Source organism: Dermochelys coriacea, chromosome 8 (genome assembly GCF_009764565.3).
Source record: "Dermochelys coriacea isolate rDerCor1 chromosome 8, rDerCor1.pri.v4, whole genome shotgun sequence".
NCBI lineage: Eukaryota > Metazoa > Chordata > Testudines > Dermochelyidae > Dermochelys > Dermochelys coriacea.
In genome coordinates, this window is record NC_050075.1 from 107,854,009 (window position 1) to 107,865,561 (window position 11,553).

The following is an 11,553-nucleotide window of genomic DNA, read 5'->3' on the forward strand; positions in this document are numbered from 1 at the left end:
CAATCACTGAGGCCACTGGACAATCAAGGTGCTACAGCAGCACTCAAGAAAGACAAGGCAGTTGAAGAAAAACTACGTGAATTCTCTGTATTGGTCTTCACTGCACAGGATGTGAAGGAGATGCCCACACCTGAGCCATTCTTTTTAGGTGTCAACTCTGAGGAACCGTCCTAGATCGAGATGTCAGCAGAGAAGGTTTTGGAACAAACTGATAAATTAAACAGTAATAGGTCACCAGGACCAGATGACATTCACTAAAGAGTTCTGAAGGAATTCATATGAAATTGCAGAACTACTTACTTTGGTATGTAACCTACTACTTAAATCAGCTTCTGTACCAGATGACTGGCGGAGAGCTAAATGTAATGTCAATATTTTTAAAAGGGTCCAGAGGAGATCCTGGCAGTTACAGGCTACTAAGCCTAACTTCAGTACCAGGCAAATTGGTAGAAACAACAACAAAGAACAGAATTATCAGACACATAGGTGAACACAATGTGTCAGGGAAGAGTCAACACATTTTGTAAAGGGAAATCATGCCTCACCAGTCTATTAGAATTATCGGGGGGGGGGGGGGAGCAACAAACATGTGGACACGGGTGATCTAGTAGGTATAATACAGTTGGACTTTCAGAAAGCCTTTGACAAGGTCTCACTTCAAAGGTTCATAAGCAAACTCAACAATCATGGGATAAGAGGGAAGGCCCTTTCATGGATCAGTAACTGGATATAAGACAGGAAACAAAGGGCAGGAATAAATGGTCAGTTTTGAGAACGGAGAGGTAAATAGCAGGGTCCCCCAAGGATCTGTACTGGGACCCGTGCGGTTCAACATATTCATAAATGACCTGGAAAAAGGAGCAAACAATGAGGTGGCAAAGTTTGCAGCCAACATACAAATCAGTCAGGATAGTTAAGTTGAATGCAGACTGCAGAGTGTTACCAAGGGATTTCACAAATCTGGGCAACAAGATGGCAGATAAATTCAAAGTTGATAAAGGCAAAGTAATGCACATGGGAAAACATAATCCTAACTATACATACAGGACTAACAGAAGTAAAGTGCAGCAGGACAGATCTGTTAATTAATATGCCATTTTTGCATTGTCATTTTAAAGAAAACTGTCATCGCTAAAATGTTCTTTAAAGGTTAACCAGCTAAATACCTCTACCCAAGAGAATCCATTTAACTATACACTAAATGGAGAGAAAGCTGTGTGATGATAACTGATGCATAAGCCCCACAGATGTTAAATTGCAGGCACGAACACTCTTACTTGTCACTATTTGCAATTCTTCTAAATTCCCGGACAGTCATAGCCTTCTTCTGGATGTTGTACTGTGTGAAGAGGCCAGATTGTCCAGTCACCACCTGCTGAATTGGAGCCGGGATGACCAGTTCATCAATATCATCATAGCATGTTCGCGGTTTCCATTCCTTTGGGGGAATTACCTGATGGTTCACAGAATAAAAGGCAAAGATCAGAAAACGTAGTTCATAGGTCGAATTGCTAAATTCCCTTTCAGCTGCATGGCCACACAGCCGCCTATTAAGTCCTGTGCAAGGGCTCAGGATTGCAGCAGGGAGAGGCACCCTTCCCTACTGTGGACCTGCCCCACATTTGCCGTGGCCAGCCGGGGAGGAGCCCCTCCCTCGGCTCGGCCCGGCCCGGCCCAGCCCAGCCCTGCTGGAGCTGCCACAGCCGGGGAGAGGCACCTCTCCCCCAGCCCTGCGCTGTGGTGGCTAGAGAGGGCTGGGGGGAGTCCTCTCTCCCCACTGCAGCCCTGGGGCAGCCTGCACCCCAAACCCCTCAGCCCCTGGCCCCACTCCAGAGCCCACACTCCTCAACCCTCTGCCCTAGCCCTGAGCCCCCTTCTGTACCTCTCATCCCCAGCCCCACCCAGGAGCCTTCACCCTTAGCCGGGGACCTCTTCCCCTGCACCCAACCCTCTGCCCCAGGCCTAAATCCCCTCCCACACCCCAAACCTCTCATCCCTGGCCCCACCCCAAAGCCCTCATCCCCCCACACCCCAAGCCTCTGCCCCAGCCCTGAGTCCCCTCTCAAACTCCAGACCCCTCGGCCCCACCCCCCACCACATGAATTTTGTTATCTGCACCAGTACCAAGGTGATGTGTCACACATCACTTCCATATTGGTGCACATACCAAAATTCATTCTGCACATGGATGTGATGAATTAGAGGGAACACAGCCTATGAGAGAAGCTTTACCCAGAGAACCATGATTATTCAGTCAGCAAGGAACAAATGTAACAGGAGCAGGACGACGTCAAGCTTCTTAGAATTGCTTTTAATGATGGTCTGTGAGCAGGAACTAGAAAGTTCGGTTCAACTCCAAACTGCACGACTTTCCTGTATACAGTGTTGATGGAGTTGTGTCTATCCCAGAATAAGAGAGACCAGGTGGGGGAGGCAATATCTTTGACTGGAGCAACGTCTGCTGGTGAGAGACAAGCTTTTGAACTTGCGTATAGCTACAGACCCCAGAAGAAGAGCTCTGCGCAAGCTCGAAAGCTCGTCTCCCTCCAACAGAAGCTGGTCCAGTCAAAGATACTTCCTCAGGCACCTTGTCGCTGTCCATGGCAGCTCCCCTACCACTGGTCCGCACACAGGCCGAGCCCTTACGCGGCAGCGAATACGGCTCTGAGCTTCGGACAGGCCGAGCTGCCGCACCACCTCGGAAAAGCAGCATCTGCAGCTCGCGGAGCCGGCCCCTGGGCAAGGCCGTAGCGGGCTCCTCAGGCCCGGGGCGCCCGACGCAGACCTGGCCGGGGTCTCTCGGTGCTGTGAGGCGGCGGCAGCCACGGCGCTGGGGGGGGGCCGGCCACGGCCCGCCCAGTCCAGTCCCCAGGGCTAACCCCGGGGGGCGGCCGGGGCACAGCACCCGGACCCGGAGCCGGACCCTGCCCGGGGCGGGCGGAACGGCTCAGGCGGGCCCAGCCGCGGCCCTTCCCGGCAGGCTCGGCCCCGGGCGCGAGGAGCGAGCTCGGGGCCCGGGAGCTCCAGCCCGCGCTCACCTTGGCGAGCCCGGCCCGATGGGCGCCCTGGGACTCGATGTAGGCGACGTAGCGGCCGAAGTCGCGGAACTGCGCGGCGGTGGGGCGGAAGGTCAGGATGCGGGCGCCGGGGTTCAGGCTCTCCAGCTCCGCGGCCATGGTCCCGGCCCGCGCGGGCCCCGCGCCCCCTGGGCAGAGAGCGGAAGCCAGTGAGCCCGCGCCCGGCGAGCCCCGCCCCGCCCCGCCCCGCCCCGCGAGCCCGCGCCCGCGCGCCGCGCCGCGCCGCGCCGCTTCCGGGGCCCCGCGCCTCAGGGGCCGGGCGGAGCCGGCGGGCCCCCCCCCGGCGCGCCCCGCGGCCTCACCTCAGTCGGCGCTCGCGGCGGCCTCCGCCAGGGCCCCGCCACGATACGCCTAGGAAGAAGGAAAGAGAAAACAGCCCGCCCCCCGCGTACCCACCTCCCATCCCATTGGTGAGGCAGCACCGCTGCGGGCCAATCGCCACAGGGTCCGCACCAGCCGCGCCTCCTCATTGGCGGAGCGCACCTGCCAATCACTCTCCTCCTCCCCCAGCGTCGCCCCCACCGCTAACGAATCTCTCCTGCATCCCGAAATCAGTTCCGGCGCGGATGGATATACGGCTGCGCGCGACGACGTTACGTTAGGTGCAAGGCCGAGCGACGTGAGGTGTATCCCTCCACTCGGCGTGCCGGCTAAAGAATCCACCAGGCGGCTTCCACTGCACAAGCTCCTCCCGCCCTCTCATCGGGCTAAGCCAATCACAGCGCAGCCTGGGATTCCAACCAATAAGAATTAGCGTCTCTCTTAGTTGGGGCGGTAGGAGGTGGCCAATCAGAAAGGAGAATATGTTGTTGCCAGGCAGATTACAGAGTCTCCAGCTGGGTGCGGCGCAGTTACTGTGGGAACTGCAGGCCCGAAGAGACTCGCTTCTGCGGAACGTCCCACGCGAGAAGGGGCGTGCTGGGGGGGAGCCCTGCCCCCTAGTGCTGGGGGGGAGCCCTGGGGAGGGGGAGCCCTGCCCCCTAGTGCTGGGGGGGAGCCCTGGGGAGGGGGAGCCCTGCCCCCTAGTGCTGGGGGGGGCCCTGGGGAGCCCTGCCCACTAGTACGTGGGTGGGGGCTGGGGAGCCCTGCCCCCTAGTGCTGGGGGGGAGCCCTGGGGAGGGGGAGCCCTGCCCCCTAGTGCTGGGGGGGAGCCCTGGGGAGCCCTGCCCACTAGTACGTGGGTGGGGGCTGGGGAGCCCTGCCCCCGTAGTGCTGGGGGGGCCCGGGGAAGGGGGAGCTCTGCCCCCCTAGTGCTGGGGGGACTCTGGGGAGAGGTATGGGGAGCCCTGGCCCCCTGGTGCTGGGGGGGGAGGCCCAGGGGAGGGGGACCCTGGGGAGGGGGATGGAGAGTCCGGCCCCCTGGTGCTGGGGGGATCCGGGGAAGCACATGAGATGAATAAAAATGAGGTAAACAGGGGACCCAAAATCTTCCACAGATATGGTTTGAAAAACTTTTCTTATATTGTGGGAGGGTGCAAGATAGCAGAAAAGTAGAACTGTATGTTCCAGCGTGTGTGTCATTTGGGCAGGGACGCTCTGTTTCATTTCTAGAATCCTGGACCAACGTCTCAATATTAGGATGGTGCAAGCCATTTTTCCACGGTAAATGGTATGGAGTCACCATGAGCCGAAATGTGAAGGTAGAGAAATCTGGGGACACATTTATTGTTCCCATGGCTGATACTTGGGTGGAGATTGCTTATTAAAACTAGCAAGAGGGTAGTAGGCAGCTTTAGTTGAAGGGACCAGAATGTTTCCTGCTCCCAAAGGTGAGCTGGATCAGAACAGGCAAAAGAAAGTCACTACTGGGGAACCTTTACAAATTAAAATGTTTATGCAAGCAGCTGAGAACAAGAAAAGCCCTGGGACTGGGCGGGAAGGAGCTGCCAAACGTCCACCTGGAGCAAACACAGAGATTACTTGCTAAATGTTGCAACCATTTCTTTTCTTATTAAACAAATGTACCAGTAAAAACAACCTTTAAATCAAATGAATCCCAAAGCACCAGCGTTTGGGTAGCATGTTGCTTAGTGTTACTAGGAGACATATAAAGCGAGGACAGGGCCCTCACAAGCCATTGCCCTCCAGAGGGCAAAATGTGACAAAAAATCGGTACAGGACTTATGCTCACTAGTCACATCTCCACCTTTGTTGGCACCTCATCTGCTCGCCTCCCTCCAGTTTGGTGGCTACTGGACCGGTCTCAAACCTCTTCTGATAAGTGAGATCCCTTTCTCTTTTTCCTGGTGGCTCACCTAGAATCTTGGATTAGGAGTATTGAGATGAAATTAAGATTTTTTTTGATTTTTAAACAGGCAAAACTTTGGAGTGAGTCGCACTGGAGTGTGGACTAGACTACAAAGGGCACTACCCCAGTGCTTCACTGTGTGGAAGTGAAATATTTAAAAATAGACTGGAAGATCCCATCAGAGCACAGGGTTATGGGTTGGTGGCTCTTGACACTATGCTCAGCTGTGGTGTTGAATAAACCATTGTCTGATTATCCAGCCCCCTCAGATGAACACATTCGTTAAGCATTGCTCTTAACCATCATAAATGAATAACCTTTGCCTTGTCATGCTCAGACTTTGTCATTAACACCCCATTGCAAGGGATGGGGTAGCGCACATCTCTGCTGAGAACTATCATTTCAGAGTCCCTTTCTCTTCCCACCCCCGGGGCAGGGAACGCCTATAGAATGCAAACCATGACATCCTGTTCCGTAGGACCAGTTGCAGATAGGCTCTGTGATGGGCATTACACTCTGGGGATCTAAAAAAAAAAAGGTCAAGCAAGCAGGGAGTAATTCGGGGAATGACATTATAGCGGGCCAGGGTCACCACCACATTTAAGGTTTAGACTATCTTACTATTTAACAGCTGATTCTCTCGAGGGCTCTGAGTGCCACATGCACATTCAGATTGTCTTGTAATCTGCCGCAGTTTGTGAGGGATTGTGGGTAGAGATCCAAACTTGGGGTTGTTTGAACAAGTGGGTCCCACAATACAGCCCCCCATTGAGCTTTTTATACAATTTACCAGGACTTTTTGTCTCTCCTGGCAGTTCACATGGCTCAGTTCTCCATCTGGGTCAGTGTCAGTCTCATTTCAGGGTAACCCAGATCCAAAGAAACAGGCTCTTCTTCTGCCTGCCCTCCAGGCTGCGTTCCCAGTCGCTTCTGGGCTACTGTCATCTCTGGCTCTGGGATAGAGCGTTGACTCCCAGACTGCTTCCCTCTCACACTCAGCCCCTCTGGGCTACCGTTAAGTCTCTCTGTGCTGGAATAGAGCTCTGGCCCCCAGGCTCCTCCCCTGGAGTTAGGCCCTTCTGCAGAAGCCCAGTTTGCTCCCTGTCATCTCTCTTCCAACCGGAGTTTTATGAGGCCCAGGTATTTCAGGCTGCCCCCTTAGGCTAGGAGGCAGCGAATTATGGCACAGGCAGCTCTGATTGAACAGGGAGGGCTAGCTGCAGCCACCTGGTCCCTATGCATACACAGCCCATGGCAGGGAGCCTCCCAGCCCAGGTCAATGGCTCTGGGTTCATGTTAGTGCTCTAAAAATACCTGCATAGACAGCACATTGGAGTTGTGGCTTGGTTCCTGAGGCCCAGGAACAGGGGTGGGCCTCAGAGCCCCAACCCAAAGTCCAATTTCAAAGTGCTGGTTACGCAGCTGTTTTTAGAGTGATAATGTGAGTGCAGCTAGTGAGAGTCCCTCAGGCCGGGGAAGCCAGACATACCCAATTACAGCAGGACTGCGAGCAGGGTATGAAGCCCCATCCGGTGGTGTTGGGCTAGGCTAAAATGCGAGGGATTGGCTACCACACTGACAATGATATCAGAGAGGCTGGTGCAAGATTCCCAGTCAGTTCTGGGCCAGGAGTGTATGAGGACATAAAGAAAAGGAGGACTTGTGGCACCTTAGAGACTAACAAATTTATTTGAGCATAAGCTTTTGTGAGCTACAGCCCACTTCATCGGATGCATTCCTACATTGGGATATGAGTGCTTAGACCCCCTTTCCATCCAGGAATACGCTATACCAGCGTAAACTCTTTTATAGCAGTACATTTGCATCCACACTAGGTGGCTGTACCATGTTAACTAGGCTGGTAAAGTAGTACAACTTCTGTGTGTAGACAAGTGGGGATAGGGGGATGAGAATGTCTATTGGGCTGAATGGAGCAAGTCACAGTTCTCAAGCTATTGTTTCAGGCTATGACTACACTAGCACTTTTGTCAGTATGTTGCTCAGGGGTGTGAAAAAACCACCCCTCTCAGCATAGGTGCTGGAACTAGAGGTGATCAGGGACGCATTCCCACCACTCGTTGGGGGTAGTTTAATTATGTCGATGGGGGAGCTCTCTCCCGCCAGCACAGAGCAGCTACAAGAGCGATGTTACCGCGGCACAGCTGCATGGGTACAGCTGTACCGCTGTAAGCGCGCTAGTGTAAATGTGGCCTCAGGTTTCACACATCCCCATTCATCTGTGAAAATCCCATTCCGATGAAGGGGCCACTTCACATCTCTGCCAGCGTCCTGTGCTGCTGATGGCGTTCAGCGTCCTTTCCCCTCCATTACACCCAGATGTGGGGAGGGACTCAAATGTTATCCACGCTCCTCCCGCCAGCTGATTGATATGCAATCCTCACCGCTCCATGCCGCCGCCCCCCCATTTTTAAACAATGCCCCCCGCCTGCTTCTGACAGACATCATAGTGCGTTCTCCTTCCAGCTAAGACAGAGTGCTGCAGCGTGTGGGGACAGCAGGACACACGGTCAGATAGTGGCCTCACTAAGGCATTTAAGGCACTTGAGGATGTTCTACATGTGGCCATAGCCCATAACAGCCAAGGTGCACTGGAGCTTCCCTGGTGGACGCTCTTATTCCACTGCTAGTGCCTTTATGTTGTTTAGCTTAATCCAATTTGCTTAATTAATGTTTCTACCCAAATTTCCATGTGTGTCTGTCTAAGCTAGAATTAGGTACAGTGCCCATCTCTGTAGTTCCTGTACCTTCTCAAGTAACTTAGGTATGCATGGGGATTTGCTGGACTTCATGGACCAGTCACCTCTTACACCAGTTTTACTCAAGTGTGATGACTTCAGTTAAATTATCCCAGATTTATATCAGTGCACGTGGGCTCAGAATTGTGCCCCTTCCTGTGGCAAAATGGTGGTCTGCTTGGCATATCCTATACCTGGGTGGTTTTATTTTTCCCCGCTCCCCCATTGATTGGGCTATAGTGAGCAAGCTTTGTCAAAAAGAGGGTCTTGCAGCAGTTCTCTGCTAAGATAAAATGCAGCCCAAAGACAGAGGCACCCTCTGGTGCTCAGAGCAGGAACGTTGGCTCACTGCAGCCTTTGCACCGCTCAGTTCAGAAGAGGCGACGGGGCGGGGAGCTTGGAGATGTGAGGGAGCGCAGGGCATAGGATACACTCTTGCCTTACACTGCCATGTCCTGCACAGCAGCCCCTCCTAGATTAGTTGAGGGAATATGATTGGGGGAAGGAGCGGGGGTGTGGAGGACAGATGAGGTGGAGGGGGGAGGGTAAGACTCTAATAAGTGCTGCTTATAGTGGTGGGTTTTTTTGCAGTTGGGATATCCGTCCATTAGCTGGTCTGAGACTCCTCCTCAATCCCAATTCATTTCTCAAAGGCCACCAAACAGCCCTCAAAAGCTGACAGCATTTGGTCCCTACCATCCTGGACTTGGTTTGAACTGGTGACCTAGAAGCAAAAGGCTCCATAACTCATTCCCAAAACCCTGCGCTAACCAGTCCTGAGAATGGTACATCAGCTCTGGTGCTACAAGTGATCTTGGGGCAGGGACTGGGCCTTTATTCCCTCCACAAAGCACTCTGCTCATTGATGGCATCCCACACACGTGTCAAATGGTAATGAGCTAGCACTGGGCAGCAGATGAGTGCAGAAGACCATTATTCCCAGCAGGAGGAGTGGTGGGTTGGCTAAGCACCCTTAGCCCCTGAAATCAGCTGCAGATACCAGGAATAAATGCCAGCTCCTAGACTGGGAGCCTCCCCTGCCCTCAGGGGCTTGGGCTGTTCTTTGCTGCTGAGGCAGGCATGTGCCCTGCACACACCATCGGCTCAGAAAAGCAGCAGGGAGGTTTGTATTGCCAGGCTTTGAAAGCCAATGGGTTTTTTCCTCTCCCGGAAAGGGATGCAGCAGCATCGCAAACTACAAGTCCCTTCCAACAGCCTTCACTGATGTTCACTGCCCAAAATAGTGGCTGACGCAGCATTAAGGTTGACCAGCTGTGTCTTGCACCCTTCCAGAATGTAAAATGTGCCTTACCTAAAACTCTGAAATGCAGCAAAGACAGAATTACAGTACCCAGCAGCCCTGCCCCCTTAACTCTGCCCCAGGAAGCCGGAGAATGAACTGGGAGTGTATCCAGAGCTGCCCTGGTATGAGTGATCGGAGGAGTTAACCAGTAAATGGGCCATTTTATGTGGTGTGGTGTGTCCTGCATAAATACATCCTGTCATTCATCGGCCTGCACCCAACTGCCTGGCACTGTGTGTGGGACAGCCAGCTGGACCGGGGTGGGTAGTGCATGCAGCGGGTCACCCCTGCTCTCACTGATACGAGGAGTGCTGCAGCACTTCGTTTCTGTTCTGAGCTGTGCTGGCAGATGCGGGCAACAGGCTGCTCTTGGCATGAGGAAGTGCAGCAGTCTGGCCTCCTACATAGCGGAGCACTGCAGAGCAGAGATGAGTGCCGGGGATGTTCACAAGGAATCCTTAGGGCTGGAGTCCAGGGGCAGGAACAGCTACCATTTCTGAACAGGTGAGATGGTGAGCTTAGGCCAGATGTGGCCAGCTGGTGTTCACGATACACCTGTCTATATAGGGAAACTATTGAAAAAGCATCTTAGATGCAAATTGAAAGCCCAATAGCTATTCCTCACAAGCTCCCTGGGTGGAGGCTGAAAACTTACTTTGGTAGGGCTCTGGCTCTTGGGCAAGCCCCACCGCCTGAGACACAGAGCTATGCTGACCTAACCCCGAGGTCACCAGCACCGCTCAGGGAGGTGATTTAACTACAGTGCTGGGAGAACCTCTCCCAAGGCTGCAGGGAGTAGCTATGCTGAAGCACTACAGTGGCACAGCTGCAGCAGCTCTGGTGTAGACATAGCCACAGTCTTCTCTGAGCATGCCTTCCTACGTGCTTAGCTTAACCCACTTCCAGGAAACAGATGGAGACATAAGTAGTAAAAAGAATCGGGGGGAAAATCTCACATCTGGGCAACGTGAAAGGGAAAATCAACCTGGCATGTTACAGGAAAATTCTTCTGAAAGAAACAGACTGAAAACAAGGTAGAGCAGGAGAGGTGAAAAGGTAAATGTGTAAAAGGTGTAAAAGTGAAATGAAGGAAGTAGCTGCACCCAGAGGCCCCCTGACAGCTGGGCCCCTGTTACGCTAGGTGCTGCACAGACCCATGGTGCAATAGGCCTAAGCTCTCCAGGGTAGGGACTGAGCTACACTTAAAAGTGAGGTGGTCATAGCTACGTAAGTCACAGGTGTGAAGAATACACACCATCAGTGTGACCTCCCCTCCCCCCAGCGTGGATGTCGGCGGGAGGACGCTTTCATTGATGGAGCTGCCATTGTTCAGGGCGGTGACATTCCTACCATGATGGAACAACCCCTTTGTTGGTGGAGGCTGCATCTCCACTGTGGGCTTACTCTGGCACAGCTCTGCCGGTGGGGTCTCTGTAGCGTAGCCCTGCTCTTCGGCCATGGCTACGCTACGAACTTCATGCAACGCAAACATATGTAATAGTACATATACACATACAGCTGCTGAAGTTTGTAGATCACTGGGGCATGTGCATATTATCTGCTTTATTGGCGCTGGGTGTAATCCCCAGGAGTGGGTGCGTTGAAGTAAGGAGCGGTGCACTACAGGTAGGTACCCCAGTGTAGCACGCACCGCTGTCTGGTGCAATGCCTTTTTGGACATCTTCGCAGTACTTTGTGGGCTAGTAACAATTCACCCCGGATTTCTGGGAGCGAGGGGTCAAGTGCCCCGCATACAACTTTCTTCATCCCTGAATACATTCCAGAGCCCATAATTTTCACACTGTTTGTTTGAAAATCCCCCAAACCTACACAGCGCTTTTCAGTCTCGGCCATCACCCCCAGAGCTCAGCACTATTCTCACGAACTTCGCAAATGCAGGACATACCCTCCTCCTGTACTTGCTGACCTCCAGGGTGCACTGCAGCAAGAGGAATCACAACGAGGACGAGGAGGATCTCTCCAAGGGGACTTAGTTGATGGACGTAGCAAAGAAAACGTGCAGGTTCCTGGTGGCTTTCATGGAGCAGCTGCAGAAGGTGGAGCACTGCTTCAGGGCCCAAGAAATGAGCACTGACTGCTGGATCACATTGTAATGCAGGTGTGGGCTGGTGAGCAGGGGCTGCAGAACTTTCCGATCCAAAAGGCCAT

At 53.4% G+C, this 11,553-nt stretch overlaps 1 protein-coding gene across 5 annotated transcripts in view; it reads right to left on the minus strand.

Annotated features, from left to right (window-relative positions):
- KDM4A (lysine demethylase 4A) overlaps positions 1-3,444 on the minus strand; it is a 37,986-nt gene extending 34,542 nt beyond the window's left edge. For 2 of the 5 annotated variants that reach the window (XM_043520236.1, XM_038412727.2), the window contains exons 1-2: positions 3,039-3,205; positions 1,278-1,453 (exon numbers count right to left, since the gene is read on the minus strand). In XM_043520236.1, coding sequence (XP_043376171.1) covers positions 1,278-1,453; positions 3,039-3,176 — 314 coding nt within the window. In that variant the 5' untranslated portion in view covers positions 3,177-3,205. Of the gene's footprint in view, positions 1-1,277; positions 1,454-2,167; positions 2,303-3,038; positions 3,259-3,379 lie in introns of those variants that run through there. The other 3 variants (XM_038412726.2, XM_043520234.1, XM_043520235.1) reach the window with 3 other exon arrangements.
- Between the last annotated feature and the right edge of the window lie 8,109 nt (positions 3,445-11,553).